Source organism: Pristis pectinata, chromosome 29 (genome assembly GCF_009764475.1).
Source record: "Pristis pectinata isolate sPriPec2 chromosome 29, sPriPec2.1.pri, whole genome shotgun sequence".
In the NCBI taxonomy this organism is placed as follows: Eukaryota; Metazoa; Chordata; class Chondrichthyes; order Rhinopristiformes; family Pristidae; genus Pristis; species Pristis pectinata.
In genome coordinates, this window is record NC_067433.1 from 8250029 (window position 1) to 8277980 (window position 27952).

The window sequence follows — 27952 nt, forward strand, 5'->3', positions numbered from 1 at the left end:
GTTGCACACATTCAGGATTTCAGGGAAAGCGTCATGAAAAAGGTTTCCCGAGGTTAATACAAACAAAAACGTCACTGGAACTTTGTCATAACAAGGTACTACTTTATTTAATGCTAAACACTAATGAATGCATTTTCCAGGCAAAGTTGCCTGCTCTAGTAACAGTTCATACTCTTTTAACAGCATCTGATAAGAGTACAGCAAAGATCATTCTTTTAAATATATCCAAATAATAAATTAAAACAGTACCACCTGCAAGGGGCAAGTCTGCCAGGTATTGCACACACAAATAATTCAGTTCCATCTCAACATGAAATTAATATAGAAAATTCCATTTACATCACAAATGTGATACTCCGGAGAAGAATCTGCTTTCGTTTGTCAGCAGTTTACAGTTGGAAATATTTCCTGTCCTGCACTGTGGAGTCAAATTCAAACGTCTCAGAATGTCAGATTTTGAGGAAATGTAGAACAAAACGTATACTCGCCCTAACGAGCAGATTCCAAAGCTTCAAACATCTTTTCCACAAAGTGACAAGAGAAGCCCCCACCTTTCTCTACAGTGCAGCATTATGACTGGAGGCTAGATAATTAAAACCACAGTGGACATTCTCGATTTGCCTGATCACATTTGAATGACTGGTGCTCCATAATTAAGACGTTCTCTTCTTGGGTCATAAACTACACCTTAATTTGATGCTCATGAAAGAAATACAAAATATACAGCTGTTTTGTTTTCAAACATCAAGTGTTGAAATTCAGGAGTTTGGGTCTAAATAAGCAAATTCTTAGATTAGCAACAAACACTCAACAAAGTCTTGCACTTTCAAGGAATACCCTGTTGAACCCTAAGCTTCATTCACCGAACCTTCATTGATGTATTTGTTATTACACAGTACTTTCCCCACAGCCACAGGTGGGCTACAGAATAACTGGCATTACATTAACATTAGAGTACGACTCAATGCAAAATTACAGCACCAAACCTCAACAAATGCAGCAGTCAGAGTCTGGGTAAAGGTGAAGCAGCAATGTAACACAGCTTCCCATTACAGGGCTGTTCCCCTGCAAATGTAGTGGGAAAAACAGACTGTAGTGAATTTTCAGCTCATGAATTCTTGCTTCTGAGCATGGATAGAGGATCTTAAATTATATTTCATTGGTAAGAGTTTAGCTGGTCCTGATGGGGTATTACAACAAACACACTCAGCAAAGAGGATTGCAGCACAAGCTTTGCCATAGGTCTGGAAAAGGTTAGAAACCAAACAGATCAAAAGGAATAACTTCACCACTCCATAGCAGACAATATCCACATTCAGGAATGCTCCAGTGATTACCGATACCTCACTTCTAACACAGCACTGCAGTCAGAATACACAGAAAAGGTTCCCAGGTTGTTTCCCTCAGGGGTGCAGCTCTGGGTATTTTGCTTCACTTGACAGAGAGACAGTGATTGTTGCCTCATGAACAGCAAGCACTGTTCAATAGTTGTGGAACCAGGATTAAGCTCCAATGCAAAGCAAAAACCCACAGGTGCTGCACATTGAAATAAAAACAGCAAAAGGCTGGATATGTTTGGCAGCCAGGGGCAGAACGTGTGGAGAAATTTGAGTTCAAGTTTCAGGTCTTTCATCAGAATGGAGGAAAACCCATTCGCCTGAAACATTAACCCTTATTTCTCCCTCCACGGATGCTGCCTGACCTGCTGAGCATTTCCAGCATCTTCTGCGTACACAAGCTAAAAGATCAAGTGTCCCTGTAACAGTGTTAAACAAAATTAGCACCCTAGTAAACCTTCCAGCACACTGAAATAAATGGTAATGTCAAATTACGGTGAGCAAACACAGGTTGGCGAAGGTATAACAATGTGGTAGCTGGCTCCATAACTGCCTTTGTTCTACTCCTGTAATGTAAAAATAGTAACACACAATAAATTTTCAGCTTTTACATTACTGCTCCACACCAGCTAAGATTTTAGTTAAAGGTCGACTCCTCATGATAGTATATGACATGAACTTCACCACAGTCAACACATTTTGTGGTTGCAGCTGCACGTTCTACACCACCTCAGAACTTTCATCAACATTTATGTAACTGAGTTACAGGAGTGGAGGATGGTAGCTGCCGCCACTGAGGGCATTTAGTCTCACCAACCAAGGATCAGTGCCCTGGCCTTCACATCTAAACCACTGGTTCACACCAACAACATCAATAGTTAACCCCGTGCTGGATTCTTTGAAGTGCAGCTAACCACAAAGGTGGTTCTATTGATACAAACACAAGAAGCAACAATAAAGTAAAAGGGGAAATTTCAACTGGGAAGCAGGCAGGCAGGGAACAAAATCCCCATTGCTGCAAGAAGCAAGTGCCTTCAGAATAGCCACTATGTGCGGACTTGGAATTTCCCAGCTTTCGTCATGTACTTGATGCCCTTGAATGGTTTGTATTTCTCTCCGTACATGTCCAGTCGATTTACCTTCAGACCTGAGACAAGATGCAACACAGAATCAATTCAGTGGGCTTACCTCAGCCTCCAGAAGTCGCAGTAGAAACAAAACTGTACTTTATGGACTTGTGTGTACAACATGAAGGAACTGGGAGAATGAAAAAGCAGATACAAATCTACTCTGTTCAAAGTTACCCCACTTTGAAATGACCAGTCCCAACAGATCTGGCATCCCACTTACAGTCATGCTCAGAGGTCATAACAATGGTGCTTGAGAAATCAAAATGTCAGGATATTGCTTTTGATCATCATGAGAGAAAATACAGTCCACTCAAGTACGGAGAACCAGGAAACCTTTCTGGTAACGCGCTGCTTCAGTTAGGCAGAGGTATTTAATGGAGTTCTGAAGTCCTCACAGTTTGAATAATAAACAAGGCTGTTGACCCTGCAGCCTTCCACTTCTCAGCTGTCTCTGTTGATCTCTTTATGTGGGTGCTCAGTAACAATGCTCTCAATGGTCAAGGAAGTTTTCCCTGGTTAGGAGAAAAACGGGGTATGGTTCAGAAGCTAAGGGTGCTACTTTTTTTTCTTGCAACCTCGCCTGCAAATAGTGGGCTAACTTGAAGAGCAGCTGAAGCAAAATGGCGGGGACGGCTGTATAGCTCCTCTTCAAGTCTTCACCCACCACTTCACTTACCATGAACAGGGCGAAGATCGGCAACCACCGACTGACTGGCAGTCGATGTCCCTGTCCAGCTGCATAATCTGTAACCCGATGGGAATCACATCGGAATATAGGCCATTCAGGAGCACAGGAGGGCCAAGAAGATAACATGATGGACGCAGCCACTGTACGTTTTCCCCCTTTTATCCCAGACTGTTAAAGCAAACAGCCCAATTTCAACAACAGGCTAACCCACTAGAACAGTGTGAAGCAAGCTTTGCACCGCTGAAGGCATTGTCTTTTGGACACTGAGCGGAGCCCTCCATCTCTCAGAAGGGTGTACCAGATCCTACACAATGATTTCAAAAAGTGAGGGTGTTATCCCACTCTCCAGTGATATTTATTCCTCATCACTTTATAAAACACAACTTGGTCATTATCTTATCACCTCCTGTGCGTAAAAGAGGTTTTTCCTTATTATTAGTTTACATAGGGTCCCAGAGTCATACAGTCCAGAAACAGGCCCTTCAGCCCAACTGGTCCATGCCAACCAAGATTCCCACTTAAGCCAGTCCCATTTGCCTGCATTTGGCCCATATCCCTCTGAACCATTCCTATCCATGTACCTGTGCAAGTTCCTTTCAAATGTTGTGAATGTACTTGCCTCAACCACTTCCTCTGGCAGCTCATTCCATGTACAGACCACCCTCTGGGTGAAAAAGTTGCCCTCAGGTTCCTATTAAATCTCTCCCCTCTCACCTTAAACCTATGCCCTCTAGTTCTTGATTCCTCAACCATGGGAAAAAGACTATGTGCATTCACCCTATCTATGTCCCCCATGACTTTATACACCTCTATAAGATCACCCCTCATTCTCCTATGATCCAGTGATAAAAGTCCCAACCTGCTCAACCTCTCTCCATAACTTAAATAGAGAGATACAGCACGGAAACAGGCCCTTCTGCCCACTGAGTCTGTACTGACCATCAACCACCTATTTACACTAATCCTACATTAATCCCACTTATTATTCTCCCCTCATTCTCACCGAACTACCCCCCCCCCCCCCCCCCCCAGTATTCTACCACACACTTGGGGCAATTTACAGTGGTGGCCAGTTAACCTCCCAACCCCCACGTATTTGGAGTGTGGGAGGAAACCCGATTACTTGGAGGGAACCCAGGCAGTCACAGGGAATACATGGACACTCCACATAGACGGCAGGGTCTTGCTGTTGTTGCCAACCAGTCCGGCATTCACTGAGCATTCTAAACCAAGGGGCAAGCTGGATATTGCAGGATTAAGATAAGGGGCAACCAAGCATCATAGATGTGGGCTAATTTCTTGGCCAAACTGGGTAGGGACTGGAGATCTGGGGTACGGTAGTGTGGTTATGAAGTTACTGCACCAGCAGTCAGAGTCAGGAGTTCAAATCCCACCATGGAACTTAACTTCAAATCATCTGGAATGAAAAACAAAAGGCAGCTTTGGCAACCACAAAACTACTGGATTAACATAAAAATGTCTGGTTCACTAATGACCTCTGGGCAAGGAAATATTCTGCCCTCACCTAGTCTAGTTGATGGGTGACTCCAGCCCTAATAACATAGTTTACTGCCCTCTCAATCCAGGGGCATTTGGGAACAATAGGTACCAACCTTACTAGTGATGACCATCTCCTGTGAGTGAAAGAATTTAAAATAAATTTCCTTCCCTAAAGGATATTGGTGCTGGATGGGTTTTCACAACAATCTGGTACTTACTGTTAATAGCAGATTTATTGTAACTACTTGGATTTAATCTTCCCAGCTGCCAGGCTGGGGTTTCAAGTCTCACCCTTGGATCTACATTCCTGGAATCTGAGTGCTATTCCCAAAGCTCAGCCCCTGTCCTACTGTTAACCCCCTGCTTAAAAGCCCCCAATGAGTTTGTCTCCACCACCCTCAGGCAACACCACTCTCCAAGTAAAAAACTTAACCCTCACGTCACTTCTGAAACTACCCCCCTCACCTTAAATGGATGCCCTCTGGTATTGGATTGCTCAAACCTGCATCTTAAATCTCCTTTATACTTTTCCTCCTCTCATTTTAAACTATAATAGAATTCTGCTGGTTGCAAAGCACCTGGAAAGGAAGTGGAAGATGCTATTTAAATACAGGTCTCTTGCTTGCCCTCTTCTCACTGCTACCATCGGGCAGGAGGTACAGAAGCCTGAAGTCCCACACCATCAGGTTCAAGAAGCTATTTTCCTAAAACCATCAGGTTCCTAAACTGACCTGCACAACCCTAACCCTACCTCAGCAACGGAACACTACAGACCACCTCTTGCACTACCGTGGACTTGTCTCTGATTGTGTTTTTTTGCACTGATGTCTTGTTTTACACAATTCTCTCTTCACTGTCTTGTATAATTTATGTTCTGTGTGTTATCTGAACCTACATGCCTGTGATGCTGCTGCAAGCGTTTTTCACTGTACCTGTACCTCACCGTACTCATGCACATGACAATAAACTCAACTTGACTGGAACGCGTCACAAACCAGGATGAGCCGATCCCACTGGGTATACCTGATATGGCCAATTGTTGGATCTTGAATTGGACGTTAATGTTGGGGTTCTCGTCAGGCTTGGGCGTCCCTGCCTGCAGGCTCATGGAACCCTTCAGACTGGGCAGCTTCTGAGGATTGATCTTCCCAATATCCCATGACAGTACCTGTAACGTGTCCGGGGGGAAAGAAGGCCGCCCATTAGATGCAAAAGGAACTCAAATCTGTAACGTTGTTGTATTACTGCCAACATATTGAATCTCTTATGGTGGAAGCAAGTGTTGAGAGCATTTCCATGACCTACTTTAAATGCAGCATTTATTCCTGAACCAGGTTAATTCCATTTCCCCCACCATGCTTATAAATATTTATTTATCTATCTATTTATTTATTAGTCACATGTACATCGAAACACTTTCCTTTTGCATTACTGAGAATGTGCTGCGGGGGCAGCCCGCAAGTGTCGCCACACTTCCAGCGCCAACATAGGGTCACGCAGCACAGAAACAAGTTCTTCAGTCCAACTGGTTCATGCCAACCAAGATTCCCATTGAAGCTAGTCCCATTTGCTCGCGTTCGGCCCATAAACCTTTCCTATCCATGTACCTGTCCAAAATGGTCCAAACATAGTTCAAAGAATTGCAGAGGCAAGGTGGGAGACACTGCTCTTAATATCAAGATAATGTTCATTCTTTGATAGAAAATGCTGGATATACTCAGTAGGACAGGCAGTATATGTGGGGATGGAACCAAATCAACGTTTCGGGTAGATGACTGTTCTGTTACCTTGGTGACAGGGTCAAAGGTGTAGTTCCCTTGCGTGGAGGTGAGATTCACGTTCAGTACCACTTTTGGCAGCTGGCTGGTCACAATGGTCCCCTCCAACATCTTTCCCATCGTCTGCTTCGGCCCGACGGTGATTTCAAACCGCCCTGTGGAGCTGCCATCCCGAAAGCTGATGTTGTGTTTGACGTAGACGGGAATGGCCACCAAACTGAAAGGCAGAATAGGGGGATTTTGTACAAGCCTCTCAGGTTGCATTTATGAACGTGCACACATTGCTGCCAAAGCCAGCACCTACTGCCCTTCCCCAACTGCCCCCCGGCACAGGAGCATCAAGAGTCAACCGTGTTGCTGTGGATCTGAAGTCACATGCAGGCCAGACTAGGGAGGAATGGAAGATGTCCTCTGCTGAAGAACATTAATGAACCAGGTGGGTTTTATAACAATCCAATTGGTTTGTGCTCATTAATACTAACATAGAACACTACAGCACAGTACAGGCCCTTTGGCTCACAATGTTGTGCCGACATTTTATCCTGCTCCAAGATCTATCTAACCCTTCCCTCCCACATAGTCCCCCATTTCTCTATCATTCATGTGTCTATCCAAGAGTCTCTTAAATGTCCCTAATGTATCTGTCCCCACAACCTCTGCCGGCAGTGAGTTCCACGCATCCACCACTCTCTGTGTAAAAAAAACTTACCCGACATTTCCCTTACACCTTCCTCCAATCACCTTAAAATTATGTCCCCTTGTGTTAGCCATTGTCGCACTGGGAAAAAGTCTCTGACTGTCCACTCGATCTATGCCTCTTATCATCTTGCACACCTCCATTAGGTCACCTCTCATCCTCCTTCTCTCCAAAGAGAAAAGCCCTCGCTCACTCAACCTATCCTCATAAGACATGCTCCCCAATCCAGGGTAGCATCCTGGTAAATCTCTTCCGCACCTTTTCTAAAGCTTCCACATCCTACCAATAATGAGGCAACCAGAACTGAACACAATACTCCAAGTGTAGTCTAACCAGGGTTTTATAGAGCTGCAACATTACCTCACGGCTCTTGAACTCAATACCTCGACTAATGAAGGCCAACACACCATACGCCTTCTTAACAACCCTATCGACCTGCACGGCAGCTTTGAGTGATCTATGGACTTGGACCCCTTGAACCAAATCCAAGAACTGGTCTGGTTTCCAGGGGGTGGTCCATGCAAGAATGATTCTCTGGGGAGATGGGGACAAACTGTAGGAGGTCTCACGTTCAATAGATAAAGATCCACCCTCAAGTCTTAACAGGATGCTAATATATACAGGCAGTCCCCAGGTTACAGCAGGGTTCCGTTCCTGAGAACTGTGAATAACCTGAACTGTTCACAAGTTGGGAATGAACAGAAACAGCGGTGACGGGAGAGCGAGCGGGCACAGGAAGAGTGGTTGCCAGACGGCCTCACTGACCCAGTGAGTGAGCCTGCTCAGTGCTCCCAGCTCTGCTCAGCTCCACCCAACCGCTGATTGTTGTGGCTTGTGGGGTGGGGAGAGAAGGCACGTGAAATGCCCTGTTCCCTCCCAGCAGAAGATACCTGCAGCCCCGCAGCAGTCAGCAAATCCATCCCGATGGTCTCCGAAACGCTTGTGTACGTACGGGCTGTCCATAGTAACCTGTACGGTGACTAATAAACCCGCAAGACTCACCAATAGGTAGCAGTCAATCACTGATCTCTGCTGCCTAGGTTATTGTAAATTGGGAAAAAATGGATTTATTTCCATCCAATCCTAGTACAACTTTCACAACACAGGTGCCCTCAGTCTGTTGAACAATCCCAGCGTGCGTGAACTTTCTGACTTGTGAGTGAATACAACACCTTTGAACTCACTATCTCCAATCTGAATAGCTTTAAACAATGGATACTTTATTGCTAGATTCTAATCACATAATTTATGTTGAGATCAGATGTCAAAAATCAAATGAACCAACAAGTAGTTGGGAGATTAGCTCAGCAGATAACTTACAAAGAGAGATGGGTAGGGGATAAGCCAACCCAAATACAAGTTTCCTAAATACGTTTCAGATTTTGATATTTTGGTGACAGGTCAGGGGGAAATGTAATAGGTGTTATTCTTCTTTAGAAAGCTATTGCTTTATTGACCTTTCGGAAAGGAAGTGGAAATGGGGAAAGGTGATCAATTTGTTAATGCTTCTCACTGTTAAGTTATATTAAAAGGACGAACATTACAAAAATACAAATATACTTGGAGACACAAGAGACTGCAGATGCTGGAATCTGGAGCAACAAACAATATGCTGGAGGAACTCAGCAGGTCGAGCATTGTTGACGTTTCGGGATGAAACCCTGCATCAGGGCTGAGAGTGGAGAGGGGAGATGGCTGGTATAAAGAGGAGAGTGGTGAGCCACGAGTCCAAGGTGATTGGTGGACTGAGGAGGGGTGCAAGGTGACAGACAGGTTGCGCCAGGTAGGCACAAATCCATTTGGCTTCAAAACTTCCCAATGCCAATGAAACTTATCAAGCTTAGAATGAAGTGACAGCTCGTTCTCAAACAGCTCTGCTGTGATATTGGATAAAGCTATTAAGGAAATCAAGGAATTTGGAGCAATGCAGGAAAATGGCCACGGAGTTATACAGCCCTTCAGTCCACCACGTCCATGCTGGCCATCGTACCCATCTATACCAATCTCATTACCAGCACTTTGCCCACAGCCGTCTCCGCCTGGTGCTGGTCTAGATACTTCTTAAATGTTGCAAGAGTCTCTGCCTCCACCACCACCCTCTCAGGCAGTGTGTTCCAGATTCCAACCACTCTGGGCGAAAGAAATCTTCCTCCAAGCCTTACCATAAACCTAGGCCCTCTAGTTTTAGATACTTCTGCTCTGGGAAAATGTTTATTACCATTTACAGTAACACACCCAGCCTATCTGGTCTCTCCTCCTAACTGAAGCACTGCATCCCAGACAGCAACCGAGTGAACCTCCCCGCAACCTCTCCAGTACAATCATGTCCTTGCTAGCAACATAGAAGATCAGCCATGATCCTAATGAATGGTAGAGCAGGCAAAAGGGGCCGAGTGGCCTACTCCAGCTTCTATTGTGTTCTTAATGAGAATATCCATTTAAACCATAAGTGAATTCCAGAACTCATCCCAGGATGAATATGGGATCGACAATTGCAAGAGAAAGTTGCACAAGGGCACCGATCTTGGTTCTTCCATCCCTCCTCACCAGCCACGTGCCACTTACTTCTGGGAACTGACATGATAGGACAGGAGTCGGAAATTTCCATCTGGTGGTATGAAAGAAAGGATTCGTTCTGACTCCCAACGCTTGAAACGGACACAGGGGTGGAAACTGACATCGTCCAATAGCCGAGGGTTCTGCAATTATAACAAGAGGGAACAGACCAATCAGAATAAGAGAAGATGAGATATCTTTATTAGTACAAAACACACAGTGAAATGCATCTTTTGTGTAGAGTGTTCTGGGGGCAGCCCGCATGTGTCACCATGCTTCCAGCGCTAACATTGCATGCCTACAACTTCCTAACCTGTACGTGTTTGGAACGTGGGAGGAAACCACAGCACCCAGAGGAAACCCACGCAGGCACGGGGAGAACATACAAGCTCCTTACAGACAGCAGCCGGAATTGAACCTGGGTCACTGGCGCGGTAATAGCATTACACTAACCGCTACACTACCATGCTCATGTTATACACACCCTTGCTTACACTAGAGGTCAACGCTCATTGTTGGAATCCACTCTGACCCACCATGGGTGAAGGGACCAAGTGTAATATATCCAAGTTTGCTGATGGTACAATGTTGGATGGCTTTTGTGTTGTAAGGAGGATGTAGAGAGGCTTCAAGAGGATATATACAGATTAAGTGAACGAGCAAGGACATGGCAGATGGAATATAATGTGGAAAAATGCAAAGTCATCCACTTTGGTGGAAAAAAATTGAAAGACAAGTATTTTTAAAAATGATGAGAGATTAAAAAGTTGGTGTCCAGAGGTACCTAAGTGTCTTTGTAACACAGTTAATTTGCAAGTACAACCACCATCTTAGAAGGCAAACAGTAGGTTGGCTGCTGCAAAAGGATTTGAATTCAAGAGTAAAATCATGATACAGGTAGGGCCCAGGTGAGACCACATCTAGAATACTGTGTATAGGTCTGAACTCCCACCTAAGGAATTAAATACCTATCATAGAAAGTATGCTATGAAAGTTCAATGGATTGACTGCAGGGATGGGGAGGGGAAGCATGTCTTACAAGGAACGGTTAAACACATTGGGTCTGTACTCTAGAATTTAGAAGAATGAGAGGTGACCTCATTGAAATACGCAAAATTCTTACAAGGCTTGCCTTGGTCGGCTTCCCTTTGTCGATGCCTAAAATCAGACATCACAAAATCAAGGGTCAGTCATTCAGTACAGAGATGAGATTTCTTCACCAAAGGCTGGTGAATCTTTGGAACTCGCAATCCTTCGAGGCCAGTTGCTGAGTATATCCATTGACTACTGTACTGAATTTTGGATATCAAGGGATACAAGGTTCAAGGGGCCAAATGTTGCATCTTTTCCTGACACCCTTAAGTTCTACATCCACTATGAACTATAAGAATTTAATTTCCCTGACTCTCCTTCAATTTCCCAGGATTCTAACAGAATTTTATTGGAAGACACCACAAAATATTTCAACTGGCAGCAATTCCAAAGAAAGATGTTTCTCTCTCCACAGACGTTGACTGACCTGATGCATTCTGAGCAGTTCCAATCTCACTTCGACAGAAGTCTTTATACTTTTCCACCTGCATTCAACATCCCCTTCTTGCTATCTACCTTGACAGCCCAGTGTGGATAGTGCAATCCACACAAGGAATACTGCCCGTTAGGTGGTACCCAACTAGTTGTGCGACACTGAGGTTGACGTGGGCTAGGAAACCTCACACTGATCACTACACCCCACTCTCCTTAATTAAAGATTAGTTAGTGAATGAGCAATAGAAGTTTCGCTTGCCCGAGTTACTGACAAAGGAACTGGCAGCCAAAATAGAGCATGCTTTTTAAATATCTGTTTTTTTTTAAAACCAGGAGAATTTGTATTTTTAAATGTTTTGTCATTGATTATCCTTCAGGTAGACTCGAGCTGTATGGATGAGTGAATTAGAATACAGGCCATCCCTGGGTTAAGAATGCCTGACTTATGGATACCCCTAAATACAAGTGAGCTCCCATAATATAAAGTTATAGAGTCATGCAGCACAGAAACAGGCTCATCAGTCCAACTGGTCCACGCCGACCAAGATTCCTCATTTAATTCCTCATTTGCTCGCGTTTGGCCTGTATCCCTCCAAGCATTTCCTGTCCATGTACTTGTCCAAGTGCCTTTTAATTGTTAAAGTACCTGGCTCAACCACTTCCTCTGGCAGCTCATTCCATAAACAGAACACCCTCTGGGTGAAAAAGTTGCCCGTCAGGTTCCTATTAAATCTCTCCCCTCTCACCCTGAACCTATGCTCTCTCATTCTTGATTCCCCAACCCTCTCTCCACTTTTAGTAATTATTCTCTTATCAGTTTTATGTACTTTTGATGCCATCCATTACAATACTGTGGAGTGTGGTTACCACATCGAGTGGCTTCTCTGTATTTTCCGACTTATGGACGTCTGTAAGAACAGAACCTGTTCGCTACCCAGGGACGGCCTGTAGGTGCATCGTTTACCCCCCAACAACACCCCTGGCACTCCCAACAACACATGAAAATAGGATTAGCAGTAGCCTTAACCCCACCCTGCCATTCAATATGATCGTGACTGATCTATGCTGGCCTCAACTCCTCTTCTGTGCCAATTCCCCATAACCCTCGATCTTTCAAATATTTACCTCTCTCCACCTTAAATATACCTAATGATCTGGCCTCCACCACCTTCAAGGGCAGAGAATTCCAGAGGTTCACTACTCTCTGAGAAAAGGTGCCTTCATCCTTATATGTGGAATTGTTGATCCACTGTTCCTATACGTCCGTGTTTTGCAGGAGTACTGGAATTGTGTTTTTCTCCATTTTAGAAACAATATTATTGAGTATACAAGCTGGAAGTCTATATAAACATGACCCATTGTGAATAAATAAACACATCACAAATAGAATGAAACATTTTCTCAGCCCATATATGGAACTGGTCTACAATGGTGCAAGAAAACGTACCATGAATGAGAGGGTGAGATCTGGCATTCCAGTCAGCTTCACACAGGCATCAATAACACCCTGTATCTCAGCAAATACTGTTGAACCTGCAGGGAGTGAGGAGCAGCTTTAGCACAGATCATTCCCAGTTACAGCTGCTCTACAGGCAAGGCATACAGCATATTAACTCAGGATCCCGTCAATGCAAGCGGGAGTTATCTGAGTAAGTTGTCCATTTAAAGAGCAATGTAGGATTTTCCCGAGTCTCACTCACTGTTTTGGAGACCAAAGATTCTGATTCAGAAGTGTGAACACCACTTCTTGCTTACACGCATGGTGGTCAGACGGTATGAGGGAGGGAGGAAAAAAAGCCGACAGCAAGTGGTATGAAAAAAACAGTAAGAATACATGAAAGAACTGGCAGCTTTATTACAAGGGAGATAGAGTGCCTGAGCTAGGAAGTCTCGCTGCGATAGTACATGTGAGATTACACATGCAGTACCGAGTGCAGTTTGGTCTCAGTGGTACAGGCTACCCCCAGGTTATGAACACCCAACTTATGGACACCCCCTACATACGAACAACCTCCCATAATATTATTAAACTCAAAAGTCTGACAGACTCTCCACTTTTAGTAATTGTTCTTTATCATCAGTCTAGTGTTCTTCTGGTGCCATTCATTACAATCCTGTGGAGGTACGGTCACCAAATCAAGTGATTTTTGTGCATTTTCTGAGTTACAGACAAAATAGACTTCTGTAAACACAGAACCTATTCGTTACCTGGGGAACAGCTTGCACACTTGCCTTAGTGCAGAGTACATTTGCAAGAATGATTCCTGGGATGAAGCATTTTGTCCTTCAATGAGAGATTAAGTCCATACTCAGTGGAATTTAGAAGAATGTCTCAGGACAGATGCAGAAACACTGCTTCCATACACTGCAGCAGCTCGAGACAGGGGCATCTTGAGAGGTTGGGGTTTGAGACAAGGAGAACTATTTTTCATGTGGCAGGTTCTGAAGCATTGGAATCCTTTACCTCAAGAGGAACCGAGTTGTTGGGGAGTACATTCAAGGCTACAAATAAAGGTTGTCAAGTGAGAAGTTGGAGTTAAGGCAGGCAAGCAGCCATGATCTCAACAGTGGAACAGGCTCGAGGGGCTGAATGGCCCACCCCCAGCTTCCGGTTCTTTTGTTCATCGCCTTGGTCCTCCTGCGCAGCTGACGTTAGAGTCAAACAGGGGCAATGGCCAAGGTCTGGGAGCCATTCACTGTTAAGTCCTCAAGGAGAAGACAAAGTAATAGCTTGTGTGTGCTGAAGTCTAGTATGTCTAGGCACTGTAGCAGTAGGAGTAATACTTCCTCTCAAACTCTCTACACACCTAACAAACCTTGGAGGATATCTGATGGATCAACAAACAATCTGCTGGAGGAACTCAGCAGGTCAGGGGGGGAGGGAGAAAGGAAGAAGTCGACATTTTGGGTCAAAACCCTGCAATAGGACTGAGGGTGGAGAGGAGAGAAAGCCGGGGGGGGGGGGGGGGCGCGCGGGGTGGTGAGGCAAGGTGGGGGAGGGGTGGAGTCAGGATACAGAGGCAAGCGGATGATAGGCAGAAAGGAGAGGCAGATGGAGCAGTTGGGTGGGGGGGGGGGGGGGGCGGGGAGGTGAAGATGAAGACTTGGAGGGTGATAAGCTGGAACACACAGGATACCAGTGCTGGAACCTGTTGCATAGGGAAGGTGATAATGGGAACCATTAGGGGAGAAGTGAAGGGCAGGTGGAACTAGATGGGGTGGGGTGGTGGTGGGTGGGGGGGGGGGGATGCCAGTGGGTGAAGTGTGTGGGTAGTGAGTGAGGGGATGGAACCAGGAAGGGAAGGGGGACAAAAATGAGAGGACTGGAGGATGTTCGATGGAGAGACACACAGAATGTGCGCTCAGGTTATCCAATGGAACTGGTATTCCCTAAATTACCTCCCAAATCTGCACCATGGCAGCTCAGTTCAGCTGTGGCATTGTTATCTGTGCAACGACGGCCTCAGTATTTCATCCCTCAGCAAGATGCGAGACATCATACACATCACTGCCTTCTAGTTCAGCTTTGCAGCCATCTGGCCAACACTCATATTCAGATCAATACAATAAATGGGTTAACACCCCCCAACACGGAGAACAAGAACACAGATAAAAGAGTCGGCACGCAACGAAAGCATCAGCAGATGGTCCTAGCCATCCTCAAACTGTAATTACTGAGTTATAGAGAGCTCGCAGCCACACACAAGGTTATGATGAAACCGAAGTGAGGAACTGCATGTGACGGAGACACAGACTGGGTTACAGGCTCAGTTTACCCATACTGTGAGTTGGGAAAACTATAGAGAGATGGTATCTGGGAGTAAAAAAAGAGAACAAAGTAATAGAATCACAGAGAGATACAGCACAGAAACAGGCCCTTCAGCCCACCGAGTCTGTACTGAACATCAACTACCCATTTAAACTAATCCTACACTGATCCCATTTTTATTCTCCCCACATTGTCATCAACCTCCCTCAGATTCTACCACTAGGGACAATTTACAGTGGTCATTTAACTTACCATTCAGCATGAGGAAACACATGCGGTCACAGGGAGAACGTGCAAACTCCACACAAACAGCACCCGAGGTCAGGATCAAACCCAGGACTCTGTGCTGTGAGGCAGTGGCTCTACTAGCTGCACGACATACTCGGATGTAGCAAGGGGCTGCAGAGGGTTGTAGGCTCAGCCAGCTCCATCACAGGCACCACCCTCCCCACCATCGAGGACATCTTCAAGACGCGGTGCCTCAAGAAGGCAGCATCCATCACTAAAGACCCTCACCATCCAGGACATGCCCTCTTCTCATTACTACCATCAGGGACGAGGTACAGGAGCCTGAAGACCCAAACTCAATGATTCAGGAACAGCTTCTTCCCCTCCGACATCAGATTTCTGAACATGTACACTACCTCATCATTCTTTTTGTTTTGCACCATTTATTTATTTTTGTAATTTATAGAACCTTATGTCTTTGTACTGTACTGCTGCCACAAAACAACAAATTTCATGTCCTAAGTCAGTGATAATAAATCTGATTCTTGATGGGAGGAGTACTCCCTACAATCACTGCCAACGTGTGACGTTGTGCCACTTCTTCAGCCACAAAGTCTGTCAGGTTTGCAGTCCCAGTGAGAACATCCCTCGCTCGTACCTGATTTGTCAATGATGGCATCGATCTCTTCCACCACATCAAAGTAGGCTTCGTTGTTGGCGTATCTCACACCGGTGCGCCGCCAAGGGACCACAGAGAGTTGTCCTGTGGGCAGATGGTCCCCAACATTGGTACTGCCTGCAATCAAAGCAGGGAGAAATCAAAGCAAGATGGAATTCTCATCCAGGAAAAGACTAATACACAAGAGAACATTAACAAATATGGATGCTTAGCAGTAGCCTTTCCAGTTTTGTGTTATTAATGAGGCAATTTTTTAAAAAAATCAAATTTTGAGATTCCAAAAATGTATGGTAAAGGAAAAAGACCTTCAAGCCCACTGGGTCCACACTAACCCCAGCTCCCAGTTCTTGGCCCTGAGGGTTACAGCTCTTAAAATGCTCATCAGGCAGTCAGTTGCAGACAAATATCACCTCCCCTCTTGCAAGAAGTCCTTCCTCACCTCCCACCCAAGTCAAGTCAAGTCAAGTCGAGTTTATTGTCATGTGTACAAGTACAGTGAGGCACAGGTACAATGAAAAACTTGCAGCAGCATCACAGACATGTAATTTCAGACAACACTCAGAACATAAATAGACATATTTATACATAAATTATATCAGTGAAGATAAAAAGACTGTGCAAAACATGACATTAGTACAAAAAAAAGACACAATCAGAGACAAGTCCATGGCAGTGCAAGAGGTGGTCCTGTGTTCCGTTGCTGAGGTAGGGTTAGGGTTGTGCAGATCAGTTCAAGAACCTGATGGTTGTTGGAGAGGAGCTGTTCCTGAACCTGGTGGCGGGGACTTCAGGCTTCTGTACCTCCTGCCTGATGACAGCAGCAAGAACAACATCAGCATGACTTGGATCTTTGATGATAGATGGTGTCTTCTTGAGGCAGCGCTGCCTGTAGATGCTGTCAGTGGTGGGGAGGGCTGTGCCCGTGATGGACCGGACTGTGTCCACTACTCTCTGCAGCCTCTTGCGCTCCTGTGCATTGGAACTGCCATACCAGGTCATGATGCAACCAGTTAGGTCACTTTCAACAGTGCATTGGTTGAAGTATTTGGTGACATGCCAAATCTCCTCAAGCTTCTAAGAAATTGGCACGCCTTCTTCATGATTGAATCTATGTGCTGGACCCAGAACAGGCCATCCAAGATGTTAACACCCAGGAATTTGCAACTGCTAACCCACTCCACCTCTGACCCACCAATGAGAACTGGTTCTACCTTAAAGTTAGATCTCCCCCAGTTACTGACCTCTCTCCTGCTAAGGGGAATAGATCAATCTCATTAACACCGTCTAGTCTTTCACAACTTTATCCACTGAACCACTCAGCAAATGAAGAGAGTTAGATTTACAGAAGGTGTTTGACAGCTTAATCGTCTTTGAAATAATTTCACATGAAATTAGGAGCAGGAGTCAGCTACCCAGTCCTTCAAACCTGCCCCGACATTCAATATGATCATGGCTGATCTACGCTGGCCTCAATTTCTCTTCTGTACCAGTTTCCCTTTGCCCTTAATCTTTCAAATATCGATCCATCTCTCCCTGAAATACATCTAATGATCCGGCCTCCACCACCCTCAGGGGCAGAGAATTCCAGAGATTCACCAGCATCTGAGAGAAGAAGTTTCTACACATCTCAGTTTTAAATATTTTGTAACCATGTTCCCTTGTTCATGGCCCTCCCACTAGTGAAAACATCTCAACATCTACCCTGTCAAGTCCCCTTAGGATCTTGTATGTTTGAATAAGGTTACCTCTCATTCTTCTAAGCTCCAAGGAGTACAAAGCCCAAACCCAAATGTTGCCCTATTTCTAGGGAGTACTGTAGAAATAAGTTCACAAGAATGAGCCAGCTGAAGATCTGCCCCTGAAAACCATCAGACTCACAACAGACGAGACACGACAATGGCTTTAACCTTGCAGTTGAACCATACAACTGCAATGTGGAGCTGGCCGTTCCAAGCATTAACTTTGCATCACCAGATTATCATGAGCCGGCACTCAGAGGCAACACTGGCCTCATTGATAAAGATCTTGCCTGGCTCTCAAGCTGCACAGTTCCATTTACCTTGCAGGCTGTCAAATGAGGTCCACAGGTCATAAAATAAAGCACAATTGTAATTCAAGCATAACCGCACAAGTCAATTCATTTTACTGTTAGTCTGCATTCAGAGGGAGGGCTGCCCTCACTATTTACAGAGACAGTATTGCAGAAAGGTAAAGTAACCTTCTAATTACATTCAACCAGTGATGGATCTCAAGTGTGGACCCCAGGAATTGTATGGGTTTAAATGCAGTAGAGCACAGTTCACAGGCAGGAGGGCAAAATCAATTGATACTCAGACAAGGCAAAATTAACTTTAAGGAGAAACAGTCAAAAAACTTTGAGGAATAATTAACTATGTGAGAGCTAATTTGCTAAGACTGACTGCTCTCTCAGCACACCATCAACCCTTCCAAGCTCAGAGAAGAGTTGGCAGCCTAACCCAGCTGCAGATAAAGTCTCAAGCAGATTGAGGACCCATCACATAACACGGCAAGTCCCCAATGTTACATCTATATTGATTGCACATGGATGAAAGAAAAAATAGAGGGTTATGGAAGGTGTAGTAGAGAGGTTTATATAGGTCAGCACAACATCGTGGGCTGAAGTGCCTGTACTGTGCTGTAATGTTCTATGTTCTGCAGCCACGATACGTACCAGTGATGGTGTTCACAACAGTGCGGAGGATGGTGGGAGGTCTGATCAGCTCCTTTAAGATATTAGATTCCGTCGCCAGTGGAAAGCCGTTGTCCAACATCTCTTCCAGCACCTCGTACACAACCACAACATTGTCTTTGATAGCTACTTCTGAGCAGCTCCCAAAATAGTCCTGTGAAGAAAGATCAAAAAGCATAATTTACATGAAATACAAACTTGTATAAAAATACCAGAATCTGACGCCAAACCATTGCAAATCATTTATGGCTGTGATTTAAACACAACTAAAGAATTACAAAATGATCCCCATTCACAATGTAAGCACCATAATTAAAGTTTTAAACATTAAAACATGAAGAATTGAGGTCCCTTTGCTGAACAGGCTTATATTCTATTTTAGGCAATACTGATGTTTCAATCAACATCACCAACACTGATTACCTAGTCATTAGCACATTGCTGTGTGCAGAAGGTTAATGTTAAAGAAAAGTGTGCATACTAAATAACTTCATTGGCTGTCAAGAGTTAACAGATGTCCTGAAAGCTCAAATAAAAACTCAAGTCACCGTTGCCTTTTGATTTTGCAGTATTAGAATTGTTAAAATGTAGGAACTAATATCGGGATGGTGACGAGCCAAGGAGCATTCATTTATATTCAATTCTGGTTGCCTAATTATAGGAAGGATGTGGAGGTTTTGGAGAAGGTGCAGAGGAGGTTTACCAGGATGCTGCCTGGATTAGAGTATATGTGCTATAAGGAGAGGTTGGACAATCTTGGGTTGTCTTCTCTAGAGTGACAGAGGCTGAGGGAAGACCTGAGAGACTATGAAAGGTATGGATAGAGTAGACAGCTGGTATCTTTTTCCCAGGTTCAAAATGCCTAATACTAGAGGGCATGCATTTAAGATGAGAGGGGACAAGTTCAAAGGAGATGTGCAGGGCAAGTTTTTTTTTTATAAAACACAGAGTGGTGTGTGCCTGGAATGCGCTGCCAGAGGTGGTGGTGGTGGGGGCAAATGCAATAGAGGCATTTAAGAGGTTCTTAGATAGGCAAATGAATGTACAGAGAATGGAGGGATACGGACATTGTGTAGGCAGAAGGGATTAGCTTAGTTTGGTGTTTAATTACTAATTTAATTAATTCGGCACAACATCGTGGCTGTCAAGATTGAAGGGATGTCCTGAAAGCTCAGATAATAACACAAGTCACTGTTGCCTTTTGGTTTTGCAGTATTAGAATTGTTAAAATATAGGGACTAATAACAGGATGGTGACGAGCCAAGGAGTAGTGCCTCTGATAGCTCACAACAGCAGAAGACTGTTTATGCCACTCTCCATACTATGGGCCTTGCCTCTTCAAGTCCATCCACTACAGTCATATCTTTCCATTGGCAAACATTGTGCCAAAGCTCTCAAGCTGCAGACTGGTCATCCTGGGACTGGCCACCCAAAGTTGCTGTGAGACCCGTCTCTCACTGCAGTTGAATCTTGGCTGTTGTGATGAAGTCAGTTTCACTGGCTATCCTGGGTATGGGGGCAGTTTTGGGCCTTCCAGGAAGTCCACCTCTTCTCTGACCTGCAGGAAGCTGTCCAGTTGTCCTCAGGACCAACATCACTGTCAACATTATCATTGGTTCATTATTGTCACATGTACAGAGATGCAGTGAGAAGCTTTTGTTTACGTGCCATCCAGACAGACCATGCCATACATAAGTGCATCGAGGTAGTAAAAAGATAAAACAGAATGCAGGATGTAGTGGTGCAGTTACAGAGAAGGTGCAGTGCAGGTAGACAAATAAAGTGCTAAGGTAGATTAGGAGATCAAGAGGTCATCTTTTAGTGAATGAGAGGTCAGTTCAAGAGTCTGATAACAGTGGGACAGAAGCTGTCCTGGAGTTTGGTGGTACATGCTCTCAAGCTTTTGTATCTGCTGCCTGAGGGGAGAGGGGAGAAGTGAAGATGACCGGGGTGGGAGGGGTCCGTGATTAGTCCGGCTGCTTTCCCGAAGCAGCTGGAAGTTTAGACAAAGTCTCCAGGTCATGCCTGCACAGCTGGTTGCAGCAGTAGTTGTTGGGAAGGAACTCCAGGCATTTGTCGGTCCCTGGACTAGGAAAACCGTGCCCACAATTGGTGAGGTGAGAGCAAATGGACGAAAATGTGTCAAGCAGAACACAAAAATAATTTAAAAGACACTGCAGCAAACACGTGTCTGAGCATCAGAAAAAAAATTACAAAGGGTTACTTCATAAAAGAAATTTCAGTTTCCAGATGAAATCAATCGGCCCAGAAGAAAGGTCAGTGGCACAGAAAAGTCATTCCTCCAGTTTCTCAATAAACAGGAGTCTTCAGCTCGATCTCTGGATCACGTTACTGGACACAAACAGCTCTTGGCATTAATATTTCAACAGCAAGGATCAGGCTGCCTTTTACAGCCCTCCCTCAGCTGATGTAATTCAGGAAAAGGGTGATGCAAGTGACAGCAGGTGCCAGTTGGGATTGGTACAAAGCAAATGGAGGGCTGTGTGTTCGGAAGGGGTGAGGTTAGAGTGGTTGAGGGGAGTGGAGAAGTCGAGGTGGTTGATGTCACAGGAGTGAGATAGATCGGCTGGTTGAGTCGTGTTGCAACAAGAACCTCGCAATCAACGTCAGCAAGACCAAGGAATTGATTGTAGACTTCAGGAAGGGGAAGTCAGGAGAACACACACCAGTCCTCGTTGAGGGGTCAGCGGTGGAAAGGGTGAGCAGCTTTAAGTTCCTAGGCGCCAACGTCTCAGAGGACCTATCCTGGGCCCAACACATTGATGTAATCACAAAGAAAGTACGCCAGTAGCTCCACTTTGTTAGGAGTCTGAGGAGATTTGGTAAGTCACCAAAGACTCTTGCAAAGTTCTATAGATGTACATTGGAGAGCATCCTGACTGGTTGCATCACCCCCTGGTATGGAGGTTCCAATGTGTAGGATCAAAAGAGATTACAGGGGGTTGTAGACTCAGCCAGCTCCATCACGGGCACAACCCTTCCAACCAGGACATCTTCAAGAGATGGTGTCTCAAGAAGGCAGCATCCATCATTAAGGACCCTCACCATCTGGGACATGCCCTCTTCTTTTTACTACCAACAGGGAGGAGGTACAGGAGCCTGAAAACCCACACTCAACAACTCAAACAACTTCTTCCCCTGCCGTCAGATTTCTGAACGGTCCATAAACACTACCTTGTTATTCCTCTTTTGCACTCTTTTTTTTTGGTAACTTATAGCGATTTATGTCTTGCACTATACTGCTGCTGAAAAACAACAAATTTCACAATATGTCAGTGATAATAAACCTGATTCTGATTGGGGACGAAAGGCTAAGAGAAGGTAAAAGGCTCAAAGGGTGCCTGTCTTTCTTAAATATTCACTCACTGGATGCTGGTGTTGCAGGTTAGGCCAGCATTTATTGCCTCTCTCACACTTACCCTTCAAGTGATTGCCTTGTTGAACCAGGTCAGATGGTAGGGAAGAGGCAACCATGTTACGTGGGTCAGAAGTCACACAAAGACTGGAGCAGCTATATGACAGCAAATTTCATTCCTGAAAGGACTTTCGTGAACTATAGGGTGTTCGGCACAATTCACTAATCTCACAGTCATCGTTAATTTATCCCAGATTATTTAACTGAATACCTCACTAATCCCAAGTCAAGTCAAATCGAGTTTATTGACATATGGACTAGTGCAGTGAGGTACAGGTACAATGACAAACTTGCTTGCAGCAGCATCACAGGCACATAGGTACACACAGAATATATATTATGCATAAATTATACCGGACCGGGGGGGGGGGGGGGGGGGGGGAGGGAGAGAGAGCACCAAGACACAATCAGAGGCATGTCCATGGTAGTTTAAGAGGTGGTGGTGTATAGTGCTCCATGGCTGAGGTAGGGGAACTTGCATCGTGGATGATTATTTCAGGCTCTGGATTGTTAACAACATGTTGAGGACTGTGTACCTTTCTAGTCAAGATGTCACAGGAAGAACATGGTTGCACTGGACAGGAAGCAGTGGGATTTTACAAGGATGTTGCAGAGACTGGAAAATCATCTCCAAGGAAAGGTTGGAGAGGCTGGATTGTGTTTTTGCAGTGGGAGAGGTGGAGGGTGGACTTAAACTGGAGTGTATAAAATAACTAGGGGTCTAAATAAATAGGAGGGACATATTTCCCCACAATAGCAGGGTCAAAAAGCAAGGGTCATTAATTTAAAGTAATCAGTGGAAGGATTAGAGGGAAGATGAGGAAATCTGATTTCCATCCAGAGGGTGTAGAACTCACTGCCTGAGGATTGGGAGAGGCACTTGGAACCTTTGAGTGTAGTTCTGGCCGCTACACTACAGGTTGTGCTGGAGAGAGCGCAGGGGAGATTTTTATAAAGAGATCTTTATTAGTCACATGTACTTTGAAACACACAGTGAAATGCATCTTTTGCGTAGAGTGTTTTGGGGGCAGCCTGCAAGTGTCGCCACGCTTCCAGTGCCAACATAGCATGCCACAACTTCCTAACCTGTATATCTTTGGAATGTGGAAGGAAACCGGAGCACCTGGAGGAAACCCACGCAGACATGGGGAGAACGTACAAACTCCTTACAGACAGTGGCTGGAAATGAACCCGGGTTGCTGGCACTGTAAAGCGTTACGCTAACCGCTACACTACTGTGCCTCACCAGGATGTTACCTGGATTGGAGGACCTTAGTCGCGGGGAGAGATTGGATAGGGTGGGCTTGTTTTCCTTCAAGCGAAGGACTGAGGGGTGAGTCAACAGAGGCATATAGAATTATGAGAGGCATAGATAGGGTAGATAGAATCTTTTTCCCCCCTACACTAGAGGGGTATCAAGAACAAGACGGAACAGGTTTAAGGTGAGAGGAAGGCGTTTTATACAGAAACCCTCATCATATTTAAACAGTACTTGAATATGCACAGGAAGAATGCAGGATTGTGGACCCGGGGTGAAGATGGAGTTTGGTTGGGGAGGCCTTTATCAACTGGTACTTATTCCACGTCACAACTTTTTATGATTCTGGTCCAGTGACATGCGATAGCACAATCTGCATAATAGAAACTGATTTAACATCCTACCAGCTTTCTGCCCTGATGGTTAGAGTCTTGCCTGCTCTATAAACTTTCAATTCTTAGAGCAATAGGTGGGCTTCAGCTGGTTCCTAAACTTGGGGCAGAGATCTAATGACCTTCTCCTCCCCATTGGAAAAGAAGGTTCCCTGACACATAATCCTGTTCAGAGCCAGAACTGAACAAAACCACACCGACAAAATAACCACCTACCTAAACCAGTCACCTTCACCAACCACGAATTACTCTCACAGATGGGCAGGAACAGCCTAGCAACTGGTTACTCTGGGACACCAGTACCGTTTGTATAACTGACACCAGGGCCAGGCATTCTTCCAGGTCTACCCAGTGCATCACCTTAGTTTTCAACTTCAGCAAACACTTTTCATCAATCTCTAACAAGAATTCCCCACTTTAGTTCCATTCCAGCAGCTCTATGACCTGTCTCCTCAGAACCAGACTCCCCTGAGAAGCTCATGGCAAGACTGCAGGATCAAGGGCCAAGACAGTTAGACTTCAATAGTTTTAAGAACAGCTTTTCCTCAAGCTGTTAAGTGCTTGATGTGGTTTAGTTTTACTTTATATTTACAGATTCTGCTTGCTTGTACTCACCATAGGACAAGGGGTGAATGACCGGGCACAATAACTCAATTAGAATTATACTGAAAACATTTCCCGGCTAAGAATGGGAGATCCCGGTGAAACGTTTGACTATCCAACAATCTGCTCAAAGCAGTTCTGTGGAAAGAACTAATCGCTGCCCAGCTGCTTCAGAGATTCTGTAGTGCTATTGGTTTATTATTGTCACTTGTACCAAGGTACAGTGAAAAACTTGTCTTGCATACCGATCGTACAGGTCAATTCAGTACACAGTGCAGTTACATAAAGTTAGTACAGAGTGCATTGAGTATTTAAAAATCAGAAAAATGCCTTTCATTTGCACATCTCTCACTTATAGTGGGAGATTATGCAGCAGAACAGAAAAATAGACAGAATAAAATGTAGTGTGTGCTAATTCAGTCTTCTCACTTCAGCTGGAAGCTCTTAAGATTACACCACATGACAAGTCGAGATTCCAAAAACTGGCACATGACAAATCAGCTGGGGAGGCCAACAACGGCTTTTTATAATCAGCTGTGATGAGACAACTCAATGTCAGCGTTGCTTTCAAGCCACAAACTGTATCAAGTACTTCACACTAATTACAGATCTCAAGACTCCTATTTTCAGCCCTATGAACCAAAAGCCACTGGCTTTTAGTAAACAAGAGCCCTCTTTCTACTCTTAATCATTCCCTTTTCTGCAAAGGCCATGATACCCTAAGACAGATTTCCTTTCCTCCCCTACTGTACACTATATAAACAGCATTTCCTCTTGCCAGCTGGCTACGAGCAACATTCACAGATGCCATGTGTTCTCCGACTCTGGAAGACTTCCAGCACCTTCAACGCACGGAGGCAAATCACAAAAACATCAGCAGAAGCTTGCACACCCCTAATCTGATGTTCCAAAACATGTGATATCCCCAGACAGGCCAATTTAAGACTACCAGTCACTCTGGGTCACTTTGTAATTAAATTGTTTTAAGGGCTCAGGCAATAATCCAATTTAGAGAACCTGAAGCAAAACCAATGGAGTAGATACAGGAAAGAACAATCAGCGAAAGTCAGGGTTGAATTCTGAGGTGCTGATGCCTCAGTAATAGAGTGGTACAGCACAGAAACAGGCCTCTTGGCCCATCTTGTCCATGCTGACCTCTCCACTCATCTATACCAATCCCATTTACTCTTGGACTGAAACCTGCTTTCCTGAATCCATTGTAAACACACGTTTTCCAGTCACTGTAGCTGCTCCAATGGAGAGATACAGGAGCGGGATAGACACAACTTGTCTGACGGTCCTATTTATTATACCCTATAAACTTGGGTCTTTTTTAGGGAGTGACTGTAGACAGGCTGATTTCTACATTATTCCAGCTTGACATTGGCTCTTTCACAGGAAGTTTCTTTTATTCAAAACCAAAGACAACAAAACACACAACAGGTCTGTCACAATTGAAGAGAGAAAACAAATTAATATTTTGATTATTTGTTAGAACTGGAAATTAAAGACAGAACAAGCCAGGGTGAAAGGAGTTCTACTGAACATCAAAAATACATAGCGGCAGCTAGCGGGTTTAATTTTCTGTTGGGATGTTAAGACCTGGAATGCAGCATGAAGTGCGGGATAATATGGGAACTATTTCAATCAGGCAATCAAAGATTGAAGTCAAAAGGACTGCAAGGTAGAAATGGACAAAAGACACATCTGATTGAAGGCAAACAGCCTGAAGTAGAGCTCTCGACTTCTTACAATCAAATCAGTCTAAAACTTTCCATTCTTACAGGACTGAGAATGAAAAATGCCTATTCACTGGATTAATGATCCAAGGAGTTCAAATCCCACTAGGATAGCAGGGATATACAAATCCAATTATATAAACTCTATTAAACACTAGTGTTGGCAATGGTGATCATAAAATTACCAGTGTCATAAAAACCCACCAGGCTTACTCCCAATCCAAAATCTGCTCCCTATCCTATCTGGATGCATCACATCTTGGTATGGCAAGTGCCCTGCCCAAGACTGCAAGAAATTGCAGACAGCTGTGAACGCAGCCCAGTCCATTACACAAACCAGTCCCCCCCCCCCCCCCTCCACTGACTCCGTCTACACTTCCTGCTGCCTTGGGAAAGCAGGCAACATAATCAAGGACCCCTCTCACCCCAGTCATTCACTCTTCACCCACCTCCCATTGGGAAGAACAAAACCTTGAGAACACATACCACCAAGCTCAAGGACAGCTTCTACCCCGCTGTTTGAAGACTCTTGAGCAGACCCCTTATATGATAAAGATGAACGTTTGATCTCCCAATCTACCTCATCACTTTATTTGTCTACCTGCACTACACTTTCTCTGTAATTGTAATACTATATTCAGCATTTTTTCCCTTTGTACTACTTCAGTGTACTTATGTATGGAATGATCTGTCTAGATGGCATGCAAACAAAAGCTTTTCACTGTATCTCGGTACATGTGGCAATAATAAACCAATTAGCCTTTATGAATCTTGACCCACTTCCATGTGATTGATGGTTTCCTGCCCCTTTGACAAGGGATGCCAAGGCTTTAAGGATATTAGTGTAAGCAACACCCCTTGGGGAAAGAAAATGTACTCTACATTTTACACCTTGTTCTCTCCACCACCACATGACCATGGTGATATACTATCTTAGTTCCACTTTCCTGCACTAACCACATACAGCCAGTTCCCGGGTTATGAACTGGTTCCGTTTTTACAGATGCCACAAGTTAATTTTGTCCACAAGTCAGAAAATACAGAAAAAAAAATCATTCAATGTGGCAGATCCCTCACAGTGACATCCATTCCGGGGGGGGGAGCAGATCCCTCTCGGTGACATCCATTCCCGGGGTGGGGAAGCAGATCCCTCACAGTGACATCCACTCCCGGGGGGAAGGGAGCAGATCCCTCACAGTGACATCCACTCCCGGGGGGAAGGGAGCAGATCCCTCACAGTGACATCCATGCCCAGGGGGAAGGGGGGTGGCAGATCCCTCACAGTGACATCCACTCCCGGGGGGAAGGGGGGTGGCAGATCCCTCACAGTGACATCCACTCCCGGGGGGAAGGGAGCAGATCCCTCACAGTGACATCCACTCCCGGGGGGAAGGGAGCAGATCCCTCACAGTGACATCCACTCCCGGGGGGAAGGGAGCAGATCCCTCACAGTGACATCCACTCCCGGGGGGAAGGGAGCAGATCCCTCACAGTGACATCCACTCCCGGGAGGGAGGGGGGTGGCAGATCCCTCACGGTGACATCCATGCCCGGGGTGGGTGGCACTGACCTGCAGCGTGTCCACCACCCGGTGCAGGAATTCGATGACGAACAGCGGCGGCACCTCGCTCTGGATGACGGCCACGAAGAAGATGCGGTCCCGGTACACGCTGATGAGGAAGTGGTGCGGGGTGGGGATGACGGGCGGGACGTTCTCCGCCTCGCTCGCCTTCTCCTGCGCCTCGAAGAAGTAGTCGCAGACGGAGCGGCTGACCGCGCTCTTCCAGTGCTTCTCCAGGAAGATGTCGCCCGCCGCGTTAATCAGGAACAGGCTGTGGATCATGGCTCGGCCTCGGCTCCCGGTCCCGCTCCGGACCCTCCCGCAGCAGCCCAGCCACCCCCGGCTCCTCCACCCTCCGCCTATT

At 45.2% G+C, this 27952-nt stretch overlaps 1 protein-coding gene across 1 annotated transcript; it reads right to left on the bottom strand.

The window, feature by feature from the left end:
• Positions 1–81: 81 nt before the first annotated feature.
• On the bottom strand, positions 82–27952 carry ap3m2 (adaptor related protein complex 3 subunit mu 2). Its single transcript, XM_052041092.1, has 8 exons — positions 27598–27952; positions 18582–18753; positions 15869–16006; positions 12661–12746; positions 9696–9829; positions 6443–6650; positions 5679–5823; positions 82–2484 (listed from the first exon to the last, which is right to left on the bottom strand). Exons 1-8 carry the CDS (start codon positions 27868–27870, stop codon positions 2384–2386), a joined length of 1257 nt encoding a protein of 418 aa, XP_051897052.1. The 5' UTR covers positions 27871–27952; the 3' UTR covers positions 82–2383.